We start from the raw sequence: 21,677 nt of genomic DNA on the forward strand, positions 1-21,677 counted from the left end.
AATTCCCAGAATGCCCCCGCGATCCCCAGCGCTACCCAATGGGAGGCACCAAAATATCAGGAGGCGGAACCCACAATCTGATTTGCCAATGGGAGCTTCAGATACTGCAACTATCTCGTCAGCGATTGGCTCAGTGGCACTCGGTCTGGAAGGCCTCCGCCTTTCTACTTCCCTCCGCCAGAGAGCCCGGATTCACTTCCGGCGTGCGTTCGCCTTCTATTGCGCTCTCTTGTTAATGGCGGGCGACGGCTGCTGAGCGGGACTCCGATAACCGCTGCCCTCACGGGGAAGGTCTCCCCTAACTCCCGCTTTCTTCTCCGCGCCATTTCCGGAGCTCGCCAGCATGTCGGTGGTTCCACCCAATCGTTCGCAGACGGGCTGGCCCCGGGGGGTTACCCAGTTCGGCAATAAGTATATCCAGCAGACGAAGCCCCTCACCCTGGAGCGCACCATCAACCTGTAAGTGCGGCGCGGCCTTGGCGGGCATCCCTGCCCTTGGGAGCGCTCCGAAAGACGTTTCTCTTTCCCGCGCGCCTTCAGCGGGTCGGCGGGCTCCACGCCTCCCTACCGCCCTGACGCCCGCTCGGGGATGCCACTTTTCCTCTCCCCTCAGGCCCCTTCCTGGGCTCAGCGTTCCAGGGGCTTAGAGCCCTACTTGGAAGAGTTTTCCTTTATTTGAAAAGAGAGCTTGTTCCCATTCCTCTGTATGCAGTCATTCTGGGTGAAATCGAAGTTTGCTTTGAACTCATTTTTTCCCCTCACCTCTCCAGAGGTAACCAGCTTCAAATGTGGCTTTTATCCTTCCGGTTCAGTGTTTATACTTTCACATCACGTGCAGGGTCTTGCTTGTATATTGGAAACGAATGGTGTAACAGCATCCTTGTTGCAGTTTTCACTTTAATATAGTAAGATTTCGAGATGGACCTGTATGCAAAGGTCTAATTTTTTTTTTCCTTCTAAGTGCTGTATAGTATTTCGCCTTACGAATACACCACCTTTTATTTATCTGCTCGTGATACCTGGCCTGCCCTGTGCATTCCCATGTCTTGTCTAACCCAGCAACAGCATCCCGGCACCAGTAGGCCTCAGTTGTGAGTCGCTGGTGCGGTGGTGGACTTTTAGATAGTGGAAGGAACCACAGGGTTGCCCCAGAGAACACATGGTGGACTGTTTTATTTTTAGCACACTCTTCTTTTTAAGCAAACATTTGCATTTCAAGATCATTTTCAAAATAATCTTGCTGTACAAGTAATTGGCATTTGAGGTGTGTGTCTTGCTCAAGAAATTGTATGGTTTTTTTTTTTTTTTTTTGGTATAAGGAATTGAACCCAGGGGCTATTAACCACTGAGCCACCTCCCCAACTCTTTTTATATTTCATTTAGAGACAGGGTCTCACTAAGTTGCTTAGGGCCTTGATAAGTTGCTGAGGCTGACTTTGAACTCAAGATCCTCTTGCCTCAGCCTCTCCAGCTGCTGTGATTACAAGCATGTGCCATGCCCAGCCGTCAGTATGCTTTTTATGGTTGATTTTTAGAGTTTGGTTTTGAGACAGTGTAGTGCTGACCGAAATGGAGGAAAGTAACCAGTTTATGCTGGTCCGTGTTTTAAAAGTGCAAGAATTTGCTGATTTTCTTACCAAACAATATAGGTGTTTCTCTGTGAGAGAACCTCTCCCTCCTAAAAACAAGTGTCTTGAAATGGAAAAGATTTTTTTTATTGTTTGGCAAAACAGTTGCTGGTTTGGAAATTTAGATAATAAAAATGTTAGGTTTAGGGCTGGGGAGATAGCTCAGTTGGTAGAGTGCTTGCCTTGCAAGCACAAGGCCCTGGGTTCGATCCCTAGCACACCCCCCCCCCCAAAAAAAAATGTTAGGTTTATAAAATTTGGAATTAGTTGATAGTTGTGTATAAAGTTAAAACCTTCTTAGCTATTACATTAACATGTAATGGCACTTTAATTTGATGACACTTTTTAAAAGTTCTCATAAGATTCCTATGAAATGGAGAAGACAAGTGTTCTTTTAAAAAAGTACGAAGGCACAGCTTCTGGGTTACTTTCAGTCATGTGAACTAGGACCCACTTGGGGTTTTGGTTTTTTTGCATTGATTACTTGATTACTGGATCAGTTTGCAATAGACCATTATGTAGAATTGGTGCTTTGAACAGAATGTTTTAATTTTGCTCCAGTAGAGTTATGAGTAGATTGAAAGACTGTCTCAAAAAATAAAAGGACTGAGGATGTAGCCCAGTGGTAAAGTGCCCCTGGGTTAAATCCTCAGTATATTAAAAAAAAAAAAAAAAAAAGGTTATGGATTGATTTACAATACTTTTCCTTTTGTAAAAATGCGATATTTAGAAAGAATCCTTGTGTTTTAAACATCAATTCTCCTGGCTGAGTAAAGATCTATTCAATTGAAAACATCCCCTCTCCCCAGGATATTTTCATTTATGAAATACTGTGTGAATGCTTACTTTGTACCAGGCAGTGTGCCTAGTACAGGATAAAGAGTGGTAAGGAAGATGTAGCCAGCCCCTTTTTTATGATGCTTATAGTAGATAGTGTGTGTCTGGGCTGCACTTTGATTTCATAGCTGAAAATTCTAGCATTTCATCTAGATGACATCTCCTTGTTGATATGGGAGCTGGCTCTTTCAATAGAGATGTGTTATTCTTCTAATTCAGCTTGTGAGAACTAAATGTAAAGTATTTTTTAAAAAATTATCTGACACATGGAGCTATGTGAGATAACTGTTCCTGATAATACTGACAGTGTTAGATTTATCATTGGGTCTACGGGGAAAAGTTCCTTATAATCTTTAATGCAAACTGGAAGTGGTATATTTTTGATATTTTAAAGCTACTTCATTTTTGCCTAGAATTTGGCTTCTGGAATTAAGGTAACTTTTTGTTTTGGTAAATTTGATTTTCCTTTTCAAGAATAGCTGAGTGGCTAGGCCCATTGGCACATGCCCATAATCCTAGTTACCCTAGAGGGTAAGAGGATCACAAATTTGAGGCCAACCTCACCAACTTAGTGAGACCCTGTCTCAAAATAATAATTAAAAAAAGCTGGGGATGGATCTCAGTGATAAAGTGCCCCTGGGCTCAATTCCCTTAAAAAACAAAAAACAAAAAACAAAAACAAACAAACAAAAAAAACCCAAAAAACTAAAAGGACAGCTGAGTGGATTGGGTTTATAGTTGACTATTAACGTCAAGGATTTTTGATAGAATGAATAAACTTGGGAATAGTCAAATGTGGCCAAGACATTTTTATTGAAAATGTATTTTATAATCAAGGTATTACAAGGTGGTTTGTGATAAAATGTATTTTATAATCAAGGTATTACAAGGTGGTTTGTGATAAAATATACATGTGGAGTTTTAACTCTTTAAGGAAAAATTTGGTCTGTACTAGGTAAGATGACAGCTGTCTTCAACAGTATAAGCCATATTTTGAGTTCTTGATAAAGGAAGAGCGTTTTCAGATTAGATACAATGGGTAGAAGATTCAAGAGGGAAAGAATAAGGAGACTGAACAGTATAATTGCAGAAGGCTAAGAAGACTTCTTAGTAGGTTTAGAGAGGAAAGAAAAGAACATAGGGAAATTGATATGGAAAAGGTTTTGGTGCTAGAAAAATCTGAGGATAGTTGACTGGGAGAAATGGAAAATAATGCTCAGTATCTAGGAAAAATTCTATAACTAATAAATTTATGATTAGAGCATTAGAGGAACGGCAATTATTGGGTATAGCAGCCATGATCTGAAACCAAAGTATTGTCAATTTCTGATAACTACTCTCTGAGCATTTAAGGATCTTAGAATAGCATTATCTATGCTTGAAATTTCATATGTGGAGTAGCCACTTGATCATAATGGTTCTCTGACTTCAAAACTTCAGAGAGCAATATTCTATTCTATGCTGTTTCATTAGTTGGTTATGTAACTTTAGACAAATCCTATGTCTCTGAGCACAGTAGATACACTTTTGATCGTGTTTTATCATGATGTAGTTGGTATCTGTTATGGCAAATTATGGTTATCAGTTCTCGCACTAGATGTTTATTTTTGGATCGCAGGTACCCTCTTACCAATTATACTTTTGGTACAAAAGAGCCCCTCTATGAGAAGGACAGCTCTGTTGCAGCCAGATTTCAGCGCATGAGGGAGGAATTTGATAAAATTGGAATGAGAAGGACTGTAGAAGGGGTTTTGATTGTACATGAGCACCGGCTACCCCATGTGTTACTGCTACAGCTGGGAACAACTTTCTTCAAATTGTAAGTGGTGTTGGAATTAACAGCAAGATGACTTTTAATAGGTTGGATGTTTTATGCAACAGTTTTAATCCTTAGTCATTTATTCATTTCAGTAAACACTGTTTAGTGTAGTCTTTTGAAAGAAGATAACCACATGTGCTTTCTCCAGGGCAGTGTTCATTATTTTTCTAACCAGAAATCTGCACATATCTATATATTGTTGATGTTAATGATTGAAACCCCATGAAACAGACTAGTTCAAGCTCAGTTTCCAGATGTCACTATAGCATTACTAAGAGCAATTGATGTTATTTCTTTCTTAGAATGACGTTCTAGTCTCATTTTAATATAATTCAGTCATTTGATCTCATAAATCTTTTGATATTTACTTGACCCACAGCTTTTTGATTGATTATACCAAAAAGAGAGTTCTTAGAAATTTAGATTGAAATGCTTGAAAAATGTCCAGATCTAAAGAATGTGATCTATTGCTTTCTGGGCATTTCTAGACTCCATTATTAAGGAATAGGTTTTAGAGAGAATATTGGGATGAATTGGTGTTCAGTAGTTACCTTTATGTTTATACTGTTTTATATATTTTTTCTGTTTAAAACCAGCACTATATACTGTTTTTCTGGTGAGTTAAGTGAATTAACATTACGAATTCGACTTTCCAGAATGTTCTTACCTCTGCTTTTGACATTTGTTTGTTCCGAGTGCCTTATATGACACAGAGATAAATAATTACTATTGTATTCTTGTTATCCCCAAATTGTATTAAGTTGAAAACTGAAATTCTTAACCTTTATACAGACCTGGTGGTGAACTTAACCCAGGAGAAGATGAAGTTGAAGGACTAAAACGCTTAATGACAGAGGTATTTTTCTGTTTAACCACTTTGACAGTTTAATTGTCCATCTGAATACCATCAACTTATATATAATTAGGTTTTGTCTTGTCTTGTAAGAAGGATGTTTATTTTGAATACATAGTTTTCAATAAATACAGCTTAAACCCGAGTGTTAGTATATGTTTATTTTCTGAAAGTTGAACTTACACCTAAAGTTTATCTTAATATTTTAAAAATTGAGATGTTGATGTAACAATAATGATAAATAAAATCCCAGCATTTACTGAGAACTAACTGTGCTGAACAGTGTTCTAGATGCTTTACATGCAGTAGCTCCTTTAATCATCTCAGCAGCTCTGGGAAGTAGGTACTATTATTACTAATCCTATTTTAAGGATACTGGGATACAGATAGTTTGAATAGTTTATTTGCTATTGTACAACTAGTGTGTAGTGGAGCTGGAGATATGAATGCACATAGTTTTGTTCCAAAATAAGTCTTTAAAATTTGAATAATTTTATATAGTATGTGTATGTATATATCTTTTAAATTTTCCCCAAATTGTGCTTTTTAAAATCATTCTAATGTCTGCCTCTTTATAGTTGAATTCAAATATGTAGATACTGAAGAATTTTGAGACTGTAGATTGTTTTCATTATTAATTTTTTTTTATTTTTAACATTCAGTCTTCCTCTAAATAGCAAAATCAATCCATACCTTCTGCAAAACCTTTGATGCACAGTAAAGCAAAGGAGAACCTATAATTCTGTCATGATCAACTTACTGGTTTGTTTTTATAGTAGTTTTTAAGGGCATTATAACTTTCCTGTGCTTGAACTTATCTATATATGGTAGATTGAATCTGTCTGTGTACCTCTGCTTCTTCTGAAAACCCCACCAAAAAGACAGGAAAGGGATATCTTTTAAAATATATAAATCCAATAGAATTGAAGGAATGCAAAATGAGACAATTTAAGATTACAACATCTTTGGAGAAACTGGAGAGCAGAAGGGCAAATCATAATTGACTTAGCAGAATCCTCAGCCCAGAAGGAGGGCAGACTAGAATCCAGGACTGAAGAACACCAGTCTGAGGAGTTAGAGGTGTCAGGTATTTTTCAAGGTGGATACCTTAATGGGTTGAAAGCTAGACAGGTTGAAAGTTTATATAAGATGTATTTATATACCTAGATGGTCTTTCCCACTCTGTACAATTAGGCAGTGTGGCTGGGGATTGATTCTATGTAGCAATTGGATCAGAGAATGCCTATCAATAAAAAGATTTAGGGGATAAGGAGAAGTTTCCATGTTGAATAATGTGACTCTGGTCTCCAACACTGAAGCAGGGCTCAGAGCATCTAGTATAGATTGGATCAGAGAACTATACAAAAAGTCTCCTGCCAGCTGATGGAATGTTAACAATTACGCTTATAATCCCAGGCAGAAGGCTGAAGATTTTGTTTCTGGAGAGAGTGATCATTCCAAGGAAAACCCATGTGATGCTGTTTGGGAGTCTTCCTAAAGAAATAGCATAGCCCTGCCATTCATTCACCCAGAGGTGTCAATTAAACCTCTTAATGCTTTACCCTTATTTGTGAGCAGATAACCAAGTATGCGAGGCTTGTGGGAAAAGATTTTTAACAAGAAAGAGAGAAAAAAAGAAGCAAAAGGGGGTTTGGAGATGTAGCTCATTGGCAGAGTGCTTGCTTGGCATGAGCAGGGCCCTGGACTTCATCTCTACTACTACAAAACTACTTACATACATACATTTTTTTAAAAAATGGAATTCAAGTGGAAAATTCAGTGACAAAACTGATTAATTTTTGTGGTGCAATAAGAGATGTTGCATCTATGAGACAAAGGGTTGTTTAAAAAAGACTTTAATCAACCCCAAATAAAACCTCATGAATATTTTTAAAAATGTTAGGACAGAAAAACTCAGTGGTTCATTAAAATTTAGTTCGTCCTATCGGAAAGTGAAAGAAAAAAGATAAAAAGGATGTAGATGAGAAAAAAATAAAATTTGGGTTCATTCTAAAGTGACCAATATAACGATACCTAAGTAGAACTGAGAAATAAGAATTAGCAAAGCATAATTTGAGACAGTGTCCCAAGCCCAAAGGACATAAGTTTTGAGTCTGAAAAGACCTCCTGGCTGCCCTCTATGAGGAGTATTTATAAAAATCATCCAAAGGTACATCATTATGAAAATTTAGATCAATGATGACAGAAGGTTCTCAAAGCTTCCAAAAATGGAGGGGAGTGGCTGGACAGCCAGACACATTAAATACAAGCATCAAAATCAGAAATGGCATCAGACTGCCCACAAAGAATACTGGAAGCCAAAAGATACTAGAGCATGCTTTCATAGTTCTGAGAGAATGTTATTTCCATCCTAGAATTTTCTGTCTAAACTATTATAAGTCAAGGGTGTGGGTAAATAGTTATTTCCAGACATGCAGAGTTTCAGAAACTATTCTGTTTACCTTTGCTTAGGAAACTACAGAGGGTTTTTACTACCAAAATGAAAGAGAAACTAAGACTGAAGATATAGGATTCAGAATATTAGAGAACATCCAACTTTGTAGGAGAAAGGCTGAGGGAAGCCCTAAAACTCCTGCTGTGAAGCAGGGCTGAGTGCATCTAGTACAGATTGGAACAGATCATCTCTGAAAAAGTGCAGTTGATAGTGTAATTTGATGCTTAAATTGAAAAGAAATTTGAGCTTTTAATGTGGGAATGAATGTAGCGATAGTAAATGAAGTCAGTTACCAACTCTGAAGAAAAAAATAGTTGTACAAGTAAGGAACTGTAATTGTCTTTTACTAATCACTCTTGTGATTGATCTACCTAGGTATATTAATTTATTGATAATGAGAGGATAGGATGTAGGGAGGAAAAGTATGAATGGGTGATATGGTTTTAATACCTAAATTCTCTTGTATAATGGAGGGAGATAATAGGGTTCTTTTAGGTTTTTAAAATTGAAAAGTAAATCCCATGCGGTGGTATATGCCTATAATCCTAGCAGCTCTGGAGGTTGAGGCAGGAAAATCACAGGTTCAAAGCCAGTCTCAGCAACTTAGTGAGACCCTATTTCAAAACAGAAATGAAAAGGGCTGGGGATGTAGCTCATTGGTTAAGTACCCTTGGGTTCAATCTCTAGCCCCTCCACCCAAATAAAATAAAAATGAAAAGTAATGAAGAAATGGTCATAAAAGAATGTTTTTAAAAATTTAACTTTACATTGGAGAAATCTGACAAATACTACCTCAACCAGATGATCAAGGTTAGCGTTAGTGATAAGTGGTGTTAATAGCACCCCATGATGTGATGGTTAAGAGTGGCACTTTGCCTCTGTGGTCTTCCTCCCAAAGATCCATAACCTTAGTCTAATTGAGAGACATTCTACATAAGCTGACCAGTACACTTCAGAATTGTCATCAAAAACAAGGAAAGTCTGAAAATCTGGCAAAGTCTAGAAAAGGAGCCTTAGGAGAAATGATGAACCAAATATATTGTGATATCTTAAATGGGATCTTAGGACTCAGAAAGGACATTAGGTGAAAAAACTAAGGATTTCTGAGTGAAGTATGGATTTCACTTGGTAATTATGTATTGGTATTGGTTCATTAGTTAACAATAGGAGAAACTGGGTATAGAGCACATGGGAAGTCTCTGAACTATCTTTGCAAGTTTCCTATAAGTCTAAACAGTGTATTTAAAAAATAGAGGCAACAGAGAAAAAAAAACAGCTGAGTTGAATGTTGTAGCCAGTGGGAATAGGTGAAGCAGGACAGGTACTTCCCTTTCTTACTATAAATCTTATAGAACCTTTTTTTTTTGGTGGTGCTGGGAATTAAACCACGGGCCCTGTGCATGCTAGGCAAGCACTCTACCAACTGAGCTATATCCCCAGCCCTAGAACCATTTTTGACCATTGAAAATGTGGAGATTACAATTTTGATCAAATTAAGTTTAATGTTACAGAATAATAAAAATGAAAATTGTGTATTTTGAAAACATTTCTGTAACTTGGTTAGGTAGAGATTTATAGAAGCTCTAGTTGATTCTAGAGAAACTGTTCTATTACTGGTTGATGTCTATTACTGGTTGATGTCATTGATGACCTTGGGTTTTCTGTGTATAGCCAGGGCACAGCAACAGGTTTGTTGGCCCTATAACATGTTGATACTAGAATGCTAATTCTGAACTAACAGTGTATATCTTGGGCAGAGTGACATGGTTAATAATAAACAAGGGATTATAGAGAGGAAATACATAAGGAAGACACATTAACTAGCTGTATGTCTGTACATACAGCTAGATTGCTGCCAGAAATAGTCTCTACATACAGCTAGATTGCTGCCAGAAATAGTCTCTTCATCAAAGAAGGGTGTTCATGAGTAAGTATATTTAGTTTACTAGCTGTATCATTTCTTTTGACAGATACTGGGTCGTCAAGATGGAGTCCTGCAAGATTGGGTCATTGATGACTGCATTGGTAACTGGTGGAGGCCAAATTTTGAACCTCCTCAGGTCAGTGTTCAGTTATATTTGCTGGGCATTTGGAGAAACAAAAAAGCTGATTAAATTCTAGACATCTAAAAATTATCAAAGTACTATTTGACTTGAAATTTCCTTTCTCCCCTCCTTTATTTAGTTAACAAAGGACAAAACCACATATTTTTTCTTTTAAAGGAAAAAGTTTTAAATTTACAAAAGTATAGAGACTAGTAATACATGAATTTTGTTACTGCCATCCACCTTTAACAGCAACTCATGGTCAAACATATTTTCATCAGCTCTCTCCTCCTGTTGCCCCAGTCCCCCTGCCCTCACCTAGATAATTATGAGGCAAATCCTAGCTAATTTACTTGTAAATATTTCGGTTTGAATCATAAAAGGCAAGGACCTTTTAAATATAACCATGATACTACCATTATTGTACTAAAAAATGATAAATAGTTTTATAATATCAAATATGTAGACACTATTTTTACTTCTCCTGATTATTTCTATTTTATTTTTATATTTGTTCCAATTAGCATAGTTTTTTCTTTTTTAACACCTACAGGTTGTTCATCTCTTTTCCTTGTAATTCGTTAATGAAAACAGGCTGTTTAAAGTCTTAATGTTTCCTTTGCTTATTGCATCCCCCTTTTATCATTGAGCGTGTAATTCTTTCTCCTATATGTCCTATAAATTGATAATTTGGTCAAAAGATTGAATTCAGGCTTATTGTGGGGAGAAGAGGGAGCAACAAGGCTTATCACTGGTGATGAATTATTATTTATTTATTGCTGTTTAACAGATTACAGGTTGAGCATTCCTGATCCAAACATTTAAGTCCAGAATGCTATGGTTGACATGACACTCAAAACGTCTTGGATTTTAGAATTTTGGGTTTTTTTTTTTTTTTTTTTGCGGTGCTGGGGATTGAACCCAGGGCCTTGTGTTTGCAAGGCAAGCACTCTACCAACTGAGCCATCTCCCCTGCCCCGAATTTTGGATTTTTTAATTAGGGATATTCAACTGGTAAAGTCTTTAACGGTATTCCAAAAATCTGAAAAAACTCCAAAATCTGAAGTACTTTTGATCTAAGCATTTCTGATAAGGCACACTCAACCTATACCTCAAAATTTAGTGGACTTAACAACAGAAATGTATTATCTCAGTTTCCCAGGATTATGCATCTGGGTCTTACTGGATAGTTCTGGCTCAGGGTCTCATGAAGTTAAATTGGCAACTGGAGCTGCATCACAAGATTAAACTGAGATAGGCTCTGATCCCAAGCTCTCATGTAACTGACTGCTCAGTTCCTTCTGGGTTTTTAGACTAAAGACTTCAGGTTTTGCTGGCTGTTGACCCAAGGCTTCCCTCAGTTACCTGTTTAAGAATATCTCCAAAGGATAACTGCCAGTACAGCAACTGGCTTCCTTAGAGCTTGTAATTCAAGAGATGGTGAGTGACAGTGAAAGTGCCCAGAGAGGAAGCTTACAGTTTGTTATACCTTATTTTACAGTGGAAGTCCACTGATTCTGATGTATGTTATTGAGCACACTCAACATATTGGGAGAGGACTCCCGAAGGTGTCACTGTCAGGAGACAGAGATCACTGGGTGTCATCTTAGAGGCTGGTGTCCCCATTCGCTATTTAGAATATCTGTTTTTGTTTTTGTTTTTTAATAAGTTTAGCTCATTGATAATTTCCTGGATCTGTGAATTCATTAGGGTTATAATGCTTATGTAAAGAGAAATTTCTTTTTATTTATAAAGAGGTGTATAATTTGTATAAGAAAGAATAGATGCTGCTTTTACTTACCAATTTTCAGAAGAATGAGTTCATTATTTAGCATCCTCCAAAGATGCCTTTCTTAAATAAAGATATAGACTTGGGTGCAAATAGTTCTAGGAAGTGATCATAGGAAGCAGAAATGAGGAGAGGGAGAGTAGCAACTGCAGAAGTTTAAAAAAAAAAAAAAAAAAAAAGGGAGGGGACTAAAGCCATCAGTTTTTGCTGGCTGTTGACCCAACATTATTGATTTTATTACAACTGAGGGTAGCCAAATGAATCCTGCTAAGGACTATCAGCAGCCATGTGAAATGTACTTCATAATTGCCCATCAGAAATATGGAGGGTAGACTCTTTCCCTGCTGCTGATGAGTCCTACAGAGACTCAGGCACATTCAAGATTGGCTTTACCCATAACCTACTTCCATGGTCGGGGAAGGCGTTATAGCTGGAGGTATAATGGACATCAATACTGAATACTGCCTTCATCCATGAAGGCCTTTCACATGGAATTTGCAAAGCTGCCAGAGCCTTAGACAAGCCACAAACCCATCTTTGTGTGCTTGCATCCAACTGTAATGAACCTATGTATGTCAAATTCTTGGAGGCCCTTTGTGCTGAGCGTAATGTCAGCCTGATAAAGGTAAATGAGAACAAGAAACTAGGGGAATAGGTAGGCTTCTGTCAAATTGACTGAGAAGGCAAATCTCTTAAAGTGATTGATTGCAGTTTTGTAGTGGGTAAGACTATGGCAAAGAATCTCACGTCAAGGATGTCATTAAAGAGTACTTCAAATGCAAGAAATGAGCAAATAAAGTTTTGGTTTACACACAAAGAAAGAAGGAAAAGAAAGATAAAAGGCCAGAGATCTCTCTCCCCATTGGGTGAGAGTTAACGTTAACTCCCTTCCCTTGCACATTCATGTTGGGTCTTGGCATGAGTTGAGAGATGTTCCAGGCTTTGGAAAAGTTCAGACACTGAAAAACAGGGAGCGGAACAATAGCAGCAAGCAGGGAATTTTCCAACACTTCCAAACACAGCTTTCCTGAAATCTAAGGAAGAATGAGATACTGTCATATTGGGCACAGAAAGCATGTTTCAGGGACTGGGGTTGTGACTCAGTGGTAGGGCGCTTGCCTAGCATATGTGAGGCACTGGGTTTGATTCTCAGCACCACATTAAAAAATAAAGATATTGTGTCCATCTACAACTAAAAAATTTTTTTAAAAAGTGTGTTTCAGGAACCTTTTGAAGTGTCAGTATGACCTTAAGATTTTAATATATTTGATGTATTTTGATCTATTGTAATGATTGATACTGTTATTGGTGCTTAGATTTTCCTACTTTGGCTAGTGAGGGAACATCTTAAGTTGGATCTTGATTTCTTTTGGCAGATAGCTTCTTTGCATGACAGAATGTTCTAGGTCAAGTATTATACAAAACATTGGCCAAATGAAAGATGAGTCTGTCCTTTTCCATTTGACTGTCTTGTGTAGCAGAGGGATAGGAGGTCACAGAGCGTGGAGCCAGTGCTTGTGCACATTGCCTGAGAATTGCCATGAATACATCTGTGTCCTGACTTTAATTCCATACAGAAATAGCAAAGTTTCTGGTTCAAAAATACATAGAGCAAACTAATCCCATCATTATGTACAACTGTAATGCACCAATGAAAAATGTGGCAAGAATAAATGTGTAGAGCAATTATTCTTCACTGTTTTTTTGTTTTCTGAACATTCTTTGATCTAATTGAAAGTGCTTTCTAGGCTGCTTTCTGAATACCCTCATCCATCTCCCCTACCCTTGTCCTAGAACATTCCCTCTGCTGAAACCCTGGCAGTATCAGACACAACAGGATTGTATGACTGTTTAGTGAACTTAGAATTTTGTTAGGCCTCAGTGGGAAGAAGTTATAACATCTGCTCCCTATAGTCTTTTCATGTAGAGTGTAATTGGATTAGATATTAAGTCTAGGACTATAGAAGAAAGACTTAAAAAAAGAAACTTGCAGCCTCTAGGGGGCAAAATTAAGGTAATGACACTCACTTTAGTTTGGTCATGGTTTGGGAGGTTTTGTTCTATGTAAACCACTGGTGTTCCCCTCTACCCCAGTATGTGCTATTTAAATTACTTCTCAGCTCTTTGCTAATAATGTGTTTGTCTTTCTGCTGCTAATGTGTCTAGTTTTCATGATAGTGTAGGGGACCTCCAGAGCCTTGGGCATTGCCTCAAATCATTTACTTTAGGAATGGCTGTGATGTATAACGAACCTAACCTGAATTCTGGTTAGGTGCCAGTGAGTGACACAATGAGAAGCAACATAGACTTTTATAATTAGATAAGAGTTGAACAGATGCTGTTGAATTTTGGCTTCACTACTTAGCTGAGTAATCTTGGGAAAGTTCTTGGTCTTTTTTAGTAGAAGTTCCTATATAAAATGTAGATGATGATAATACCTCCTTTTGGCAGCTTCTGCTTTATCCCACCTTCCCTTTAGGTCTATTTTGAGCACTTTTCATTCTCTTGCCTTCAAATACAACTCCAGAAGCAAAATAGAGTTCTGAATGTATTGTGGGAAGACATAGCAGAGGTTTTAATAAAATGTACATTGTAGGGTTGGGGGAGGAAATCCCTTTTTTTTTTTTTTTTTTTTTTTTTTTTGGTTCTTTATGTCGGAATTTTTTTTTTTTTTTTAATGGATTGAACCTAGGCCCTTGCATATGCTGGTCAGGCAGTCTACCACTGGGGTATGCCCCCATCCCTAAAATTACTCATTCTTGAATAGTAGTTTCCTTCTCTTATTCTTTTTATCCCTTTAAATCATCTAAAATATTGTCTCCATTTTACCAGGCAATTATACTTTGTCCAACTGGCAGACCTTTACTTACCTGGCTATCTAGTGATTCTGAAGCATGTGCTCACGTGCTGTGTATATGTAGCTGGGAGGGTTGTTGCGGGAAGGAACACAAAGCATCTCATCAAATACCTCACAGCTATATTTAAACTTTTACCATAGTAAACATGTTCCACGTAGGATTCTAGAGCATTTAACCTTGTAATGATATTTTAAAACAGTAATGACACTAAAATCAAACTTCATCATATTGTAAATTTCTCACGGCCATAAATTCTGTGACTACATATTTAGTTGCCTTGAATGGTTGACTGATTTACTACTTGTTATTTTATATGTATGAAAACATTTACTAGTACATCTGTTAGGTATTGGTCCCAGTGAATGGAAAACTAGAAAGTAGTATTCTATCATCAGTTTACACTGTATTGGGAAGTAAACATAAAGAAATAAATGCAAGTAATGGAGACATGTTAAATTAAAATGTATTCAGAATGTAAGGAACTTGGTCTGAGAGGGGTTCATAGTTGACCTTAGTGTCTGAAATTTGAGAAATTGATAATGAAAGACAGGGAGGTAGAAAGAATTGTCAGTCTTGAAAACTACAAATTACTCTCATTTGTTATTTTAGTATCCATATATTCCAGCACACATTACGAAGCCTAAGGAACATAAGAAGTTGTTTCTGGTTCAACTTCAAGAGAAAGGTAAATTATTTTGTTTTTGAAGGCATGTATCTAAACACTTGTAGAATGTTTTCAAGATTTCTATTTGTGTTTAGTTGAGTTTTTTTGATTTATTGTAAAACCAAAAACACGTAGCATGTTCATGCAGACTTTACTTTCTCTTAATTGTGCCGGTCATGGTACTGAGGGAAATGTAAATTTAGAGCCTAATATGCTAGGTTTTAGTAGTATTTTTCTTTGGGTGGTGGGTACTAAGGATTTAACCCAGGGACAGTTTACTACTGAGCCACATCCCCAGCCATTTTTATTTTTATTTTGAGATATGGTCTCACTAAGTTGCTTAAGTCCTCGCTAAATTGCTGAGATTCACCTTGAACTTCTGATCTCAGCCACCAAAGCCTTTGGGTTTACAGGTGAGCATCACTGGTACCCTGCAGATTATAGTATTTTTAATAATTATTCAGCTCTTGGTATTGATTTTCTTATTGTGAAAACATGGAGAGAGGTTCTATCAAAAAACAAAAAATCTTGGGTATATAGCTCAGTTGGTAGAGTGCTTGCCTCCCAAGCACAAGTCCCTGGGTTCAATCCCCAGCACTGCAAAAAAAAAATTTTTTTTTGAGGCCTGTCATGTGATTTAACAAGGAATGATTCCATTTCTTAAAATAGTTTTATAATGGGATTCAGAATGAATTATAACCCTAAGGCTGTTTTCTCCTTTCTCCCAGAGCAGTACTTATAATCAAGGTGTGCATGTTGTTAATACTATGGATCTCTTAAGAGAATCATTTGAAATGCGTGACTGATCTCTAACTTAAAAGACACAACCAAAAATGTATTAATGAGAAATTAGAAGGGTTTTTCAGATTTAAAATTGTGTATTAATTTGAAATGAAAAAGAATCAGCGATTATATGAGAAGTTGTAGAAAATGAATCCTGTTTTGTTTATTTTAGCATTGTTTGCAGTCCCTAAAAATTATAAGCTGGTAGCTGCACCATTGTTTGAGTTATATGACAATGCACCAGGATATGGACCCATCATTTCTAGTCTCCCTCAGCTGTTGAGCAGGTATGGAAAGTTGAACATTTTTGATTCATCCATATAAATTGTTAAATTTAAAATATTCAGAGCCACTTGAGAAGGGGCAGTTCACAAAATCTAGTGTGTAAGGAAACGAAGACAGTAGATGGACACGTGTTAAAGTTTAAGCCAATTGGCATGATGTTCTGACATTTGTGTAATTGTTCTTCCTGAGATCTGATAGTCTCTACAGTTAAGCTTGAGGACTTCATTCAAAAAAGAGTTGGTGAAATAAGTCAACTGTGTAAATTAAGGGAGTTGTCTGTATAAAACTGGAAATTGAATCCCTTGGTATGATCTCTTTCCTTTTTGGAATTTACTGTATTTGGCTTAAATTGGGGCATATGAGATTCATTTCCAACTTTTTACATTGAGTTTGAATTTTTAGACAGATAAATTGATTTTTTTAAAGAAATGGATTTTTTAAAGGTTATATTGGTTGCAGTCTTTAGAATCATAGATAAGAATTGCATAATCACCATGGTGATTATGGTAGATTATAGAATCTACGTCAGTGTTTAGATTTGAATTCCACCCTCAATATTGGTAATGTGACCTTGGACAAACTTTTATACCTATTTGCCTGTTTCTTCATCTGAATATGGGAATGGTGGTCTCTTCTTCATAGTTGTGAGAGGAACAAGTGAAGCAATACATAACATATTTAGAACAGTGCCAGGTAAGTACTGAATAAATGTTAGTTTAAAAACAACTTACGTAGTGATTGTATCCTTGTATGAAAGCTTACTGAATATGAAATCAGCCTACTTTGTCACTAATCAAACTTGATCTTTTGTTCCTTCACTTTGACCTTTTGATGAGTTATAAGTTGAAGTATGATATATGGAAAAAGGAAGTCAAATGTTCATTTAAACTCCTACTGTCAGGTGCAGGAACTGTTCTGAGTGATCAAATACAGAGACATATAGGACATGGAAAAACTTTTTCTGCCTCCAAGGAACTTGATAATCAAATAGTGTCTTAAATTTTTTTTTCCATTATAAATATCCAGCAACACTTACTTAATGTAGAAGCTATGACTGGTGAGGGGAAATGTGTCTTGGTGTACAAAATGGTAAACATGTCAAGGGAGGGTAGAAACATCCTGATACATTCCTTTATCATCTAAAGTGGAAACTATGTAACTAATACTGTTTTTAATAAAGGTATTATTCTTTTTAAAATTCAGGTTCAATTTTATATACAACTGAGTATCTGCAGCAGAGGAGAAGAAAAAGAAGCCGTCTCTGTGAGCACAGCTATACACAGTGTAGAAGAATAAATGTCTTAGTAAAGTTTTTTTGGTTTTATCCCTTTCCCAATCCCTAAATTGTCGCCTACTTTCTATTGTTTGAATAGTAAAGTTCATATGAGGAACTAGAGAGTGGTGCAAACAAATGTGATAGTGTTTATTTACTTTTGGTTCTACTCATGCATTTTTGTACAACATTAAAGAAAGCAAACTTCTATTTGTATTCTTTTTTTAATTTCTCATTAAACTTTCAAAATCTCTTAAGTTGAGGATTGTTCTTTCCCTCCTTTAGGCTGGTGAATGTTAAAACAGTGGCAGTTTAGATCAGTTGGGTTTATGGGACCCTTGTTCCAATACCATTTTGGGGCACATACTCCAAACCCATTAGGACATTTGTGATGAGGATCTTTCATAACTTTTGGGAACTATATTTGTCTGAGTCCAAGGTGCAATTCCTGTACCACATTTTACTGAGTTCTCTTACTGAGAACTCCCAGGATATTAACTCACCAGTATGCTTTACAGCCATCTAGGCCTTAGTAACAACAGACTTTAAACATATGGGAAACCATTAAAATTAGCTAGGTTAGCAAAGTCATAGGACTTGGTACAAAAAGAGACCCTTTTAGATAGAGCTCATGTAGTATTGTTTCTTCATACAGTGGGATTATTGATTATTTGTAGTATGTGAAATTGTTTTTTAATTATCCTTAGAGCCATGGTAATACTATTAGGTTATGATGTCTTAGCTTGCAAAGTTATCTCAACTAACTTGAGTTTATATCCATAGAGATGGAAACTTGGTTTTAGCAAGTGACAAAAGCCTTTAAAAAATTTTTTTTTTGAATAATTGAAATCAGCTGAACTCTAGGGGCAGGGTAGAAGAAAAATTTTGTCAGGATAAGAGAAAAGTGCCAAATTTTAAAAGGTTTGGTAAGTTTTTGATAGGTAGAAATGAACTTCTGATTAGTTCCTATATTTTTATGGTACTGATCACAAGGCTGGTATTCTGAATATGGAGTGGTCAAAGATATGTCATATTCTTCCCTATTTAGACCTGATTGGGCCAAGAGTGGCTGAGGAATTGTAAATATTCACATTTATTTAATTGGAGTCATTTCAAATCTTCACATGGTTGTGAAGTAGCGACTATACCTCTGCTCATGCTTTGTAATAGGAGAGCACCAGTCTCCCTGACCAAGAGTGACAAGTCAGTTCCTTTGAAAAAGCCACTAATCTTGTGAATAGTCCTCTTCCCTCAGGGGTTAACAATCTTGTCCCTCTGATTTATGTTAGCCTATTTCTAATGTAGTATAGTTTTACTGGTTTGAGTCCTTCAGTTGATCCTTCACGTTGAGGGATGCAGATGGGTTGATCCAGCTCACTTTCCCTGATTGCTTTGGCATCTGAAAGACAACATTTCAGATGTTAGCTATTGCAATACCAGGAGGGTGGTGATTGAAACATGCTGTCAGTTTAAGGAGTGTTTGAGTTAAAGTCGTCTGACTCAAGGCCAGTTACTGCACTTTGTAACTCCAACTTCGACCTAGAAAGTCTTGGTCACTTTTTCCCAATACAAATGCCTGAGCCAGTCATCTGTGCACCAGAATCTAGTGAGCAAAACCTTTGATTTAAATTGGCTGTGTTATTGACCTCGGGATGTAAGAGATCTAGTTCATACTGCATAAACACCAACTAAAACTTGGATCCTGGTGGACATAGAACTAGGGGGATTAAAATTTGGTTTGTTCCTGTTAAGCCTTAGAAGAGGATGTGGGCACTGATTAAGATCTGATACATAATTTCTTACCACACTAACAGTCTTAAAATTTGCATTCCAATGATCTTCATACTAAATATTGGATAGGTTTTAAGCTCTTGATTAACAGGCATATTTTTGAGTGCTTACTATGTCCCAGGTTTATCTACAAATGAAAGCCCACGTTTACAATTGTATAACCACAATTTATTCCATCTTATTTTTAACGAGTAATCCAAGTAGAAGTAGAGGGGAGGAACTTTTTAGTTTAGTTTTAGTTTTTGTTTGAAGTCTTATTTAGTATTGACATCCCTTTGGAGGAAAGTGAAATTTCCTTTTTCCACTTCAGTGAGGAGGAAATTATGCCATTTTAAGCATTTAAATTTTTTTCCTCTTTAAAAAAAAGTAGGCAATGCTTAAAATGGCACAATTCTGTCCATAATTTGTACTATTAACAGTATATTCCAAAGATTTTAATTACAATTTCTACATTATAACCGTCAGCTTACAGTTTCCTTTCTTAAATGATGTGACACTTATGTCCTCAGCTTTTTCAGTTACCTACTCAGTCACTTGAGATAAAATGCTTGGAGTAGCTTTTCCATATTTTAGTTCCTCAAACTTAATGTTTTCACTAGTATGTTTGGAACAATGTGTGCTGATTGCTAAGACTGCTGCAGAGAATTGGTTGCATTGCCAAAAATGGCTTAGTGGGTTTTGACTATAATGTAAGTCAGCTTCTGTAATGTAAGATTTGATGTTCCCATACTTATTTCACTTATTTTCACATCACTTATTGTTTGGGTTAGACTCATTTCAAGGGGTTTGTTTTTGTTATTTAATTATATAATGAGCCAGGCAGATTCCCAGTCAATCTGGAGGCTGAAGCAGGTTTGCAAGTTCAAGGCTAGCCTCAGCAACTTAGCAAGACCCTGTCACAAAATAAAAAATTGAAAGGATCAGAGATATAGCTCAGTGGTGAAACACCCCTGGATTCAATCCCTAGTACCTAAAAAAGAAAAAGAAAGAAAGAAAAGATATGTGTAATGAGAACCAATGAATAATACTGTGATTTGACTTGAGCCATGCTTTTATTTTTTCACCCTTTCTGTGCTGGGGACTGAACCCCCAGGGCTTTGCCCATGTTATGCAAGTGCTCTATTACTGAGCTACATTCCTAGCCCTAAATTTCTATCATTTTTTTGTTTTGTCTTGCAAAATGCTGGGGATTGAACCCAGGGCCTCAACCAAGCACTGTAACACTGAGTTATATTACCAACCCCATAAGATGCATTTTAATATTAGCTCATAATTATCAATCCTGTTTTGTGAAAAGAAACTAAGATCTACAAGTCTAAATTAAGCCAGCTTAGGTATACTTTTTAATCCTAGGAATTGTTAAGAATAGAGGTAAATTGGGAAAGTATGTTAACAGCCAGGTGTAGATTCACACCTGTAATCTCAGTGACTTGGAAGGCCGAGGCAGAAGGATCGAAGGTTTGAAGCCAGCTTCAGCAATATAGTGAGCAACTTAGTGAGACCCTGTTTTGAAATTAAAAAATAAAAAACTGGGTATGTAGCTCAGTAGCAAAGCATCCTTGGTTTCAATCCCCAGTATCCAAAAATAAAATGTTGTGTTATGCTGTTCTATTGAGGGAAGAATCAATGTGTTTAAAAACTGAAACCTTTGGCTGGGAGTGGAGCTTGGTTGTAGAGCACTTGCCCCGCATGCGTGAGGCCCTCAGTTCAATCCCCAGCACCACAAAACAGAACAAAGGACAAGAACTTTTGTTTACTGTATTCATGTCATGGTATACAAGTACCATTTATAGGTTGGCTTTGAGAATTTTTCTGATATTGTTTATAGGAAATGTATAAAAGAAATGGTTTGAAGTTTTGGTTATATTTTTATATTTGTAAAGCAAGAGTTTGATTAAAATGGTCACTGTTCTTTTTTATTTCATTGTCATTTCAATAAAAACATTTAAAACAGAACTACTCTTTGGGATAGTCCTGTGTGTGGGGTTGCTAACCTTAGTGTGCCAGTAGAAATCTTAACACTTTTTTTCCAGTCATTGGCTGAGGGCTGTTGGTAAGGCAGCTGGCAGCATGGTGAGATCCTATTGGCCTGGGCCATTGACACTGCACTTCCCTTGCTCCCCCATTGTGTGTGAGTGAGTTTTTAGCCAATTCCATTTCCTACAAAGGAAGGGGGCACTAGATGTTGAGCCTGAAGACTGAGATGTGATTAACTGCACCTTGTTCATGTTATTGGGGACTCACTTTTTTCATGGGCAAAGAGTTGACTCCTTTAACCTCTTCAATTTGCATGGAAGTTGTGTGACACAGGCTTGCTGGCATATGTAATACTTTTTATCCTGATACTGCGGTTGAACCTGTTAGATAGCAGTTAGACATGAGCAATGGCTCAGGAGTTTAAGAAAATAAGTACAGGTTGGGGATGTAGCTCAGTGGTAGAGCACCTTCCCTGAGCTCAATCCCCACCACCTCCAAAAAATAATAGTACAGAGCAAATCATCAACAGCGCTGCCTCAGTAGTGCCCCAAGATCTGACAAGATAGCTGTTTCCGTACCCTTGCTTAATGTCAGCTGTATAAGATTCCTCTTAAAACAGC

At 37.0% G+C, this 21,677-nt stretch overlaps 1 protein-coding gene and 1 pseudogene across 1 annotated transcript; both read left to right on the top strand.

The window, feature by feature from the left end:
- The first annotated feature begins 201 nt into the window (after positions 1-201).
- Nudt21 (nudix hydrolase 21) lies at positions 202-20,991 on the top strand. Its single transcript, XM_047528902.1, has 7 exons — positions 202-459; positions 4,084-4,284; positions 5,077-5,140; positions 9,563-9,652; positions 14,894-14,969; positions 15,904-16,018; positions 17,220-20,991. The coding sequence occupies exons 1-7, from the start codon at positions 344-346 to the stop codon at positions 17,239-17,241; spliced, it is 684 nt and encodes a 227-aa protein (XP_047384858.1). The 5' UTR covers positions 202-343; the 3' UTR covers positions 17,242-20,991.
- LOC124966991 (40S ribosomal protein S12-like) lies at positions 11,731-12,215 on the top strand (annotated as a pseudogene).
- Positions 20,992-21,677: the final 686 nt, after the last annotated feature.

This window comes from Sciurus carolinensis, chromosome 16 (genome assembly GCF_902686445.1).
Source record: "Sciurus carolinensis chromosome 16, mSciCar1.2, whole genome shotgun sequence".
Taxonomy (NCBI): domain Eukaryota; kingdom Metazoa; phylum Chordata; class Mammalia; order Rodentia; family Sciuridae; genus Sciurus; species Sciurus carolinensis.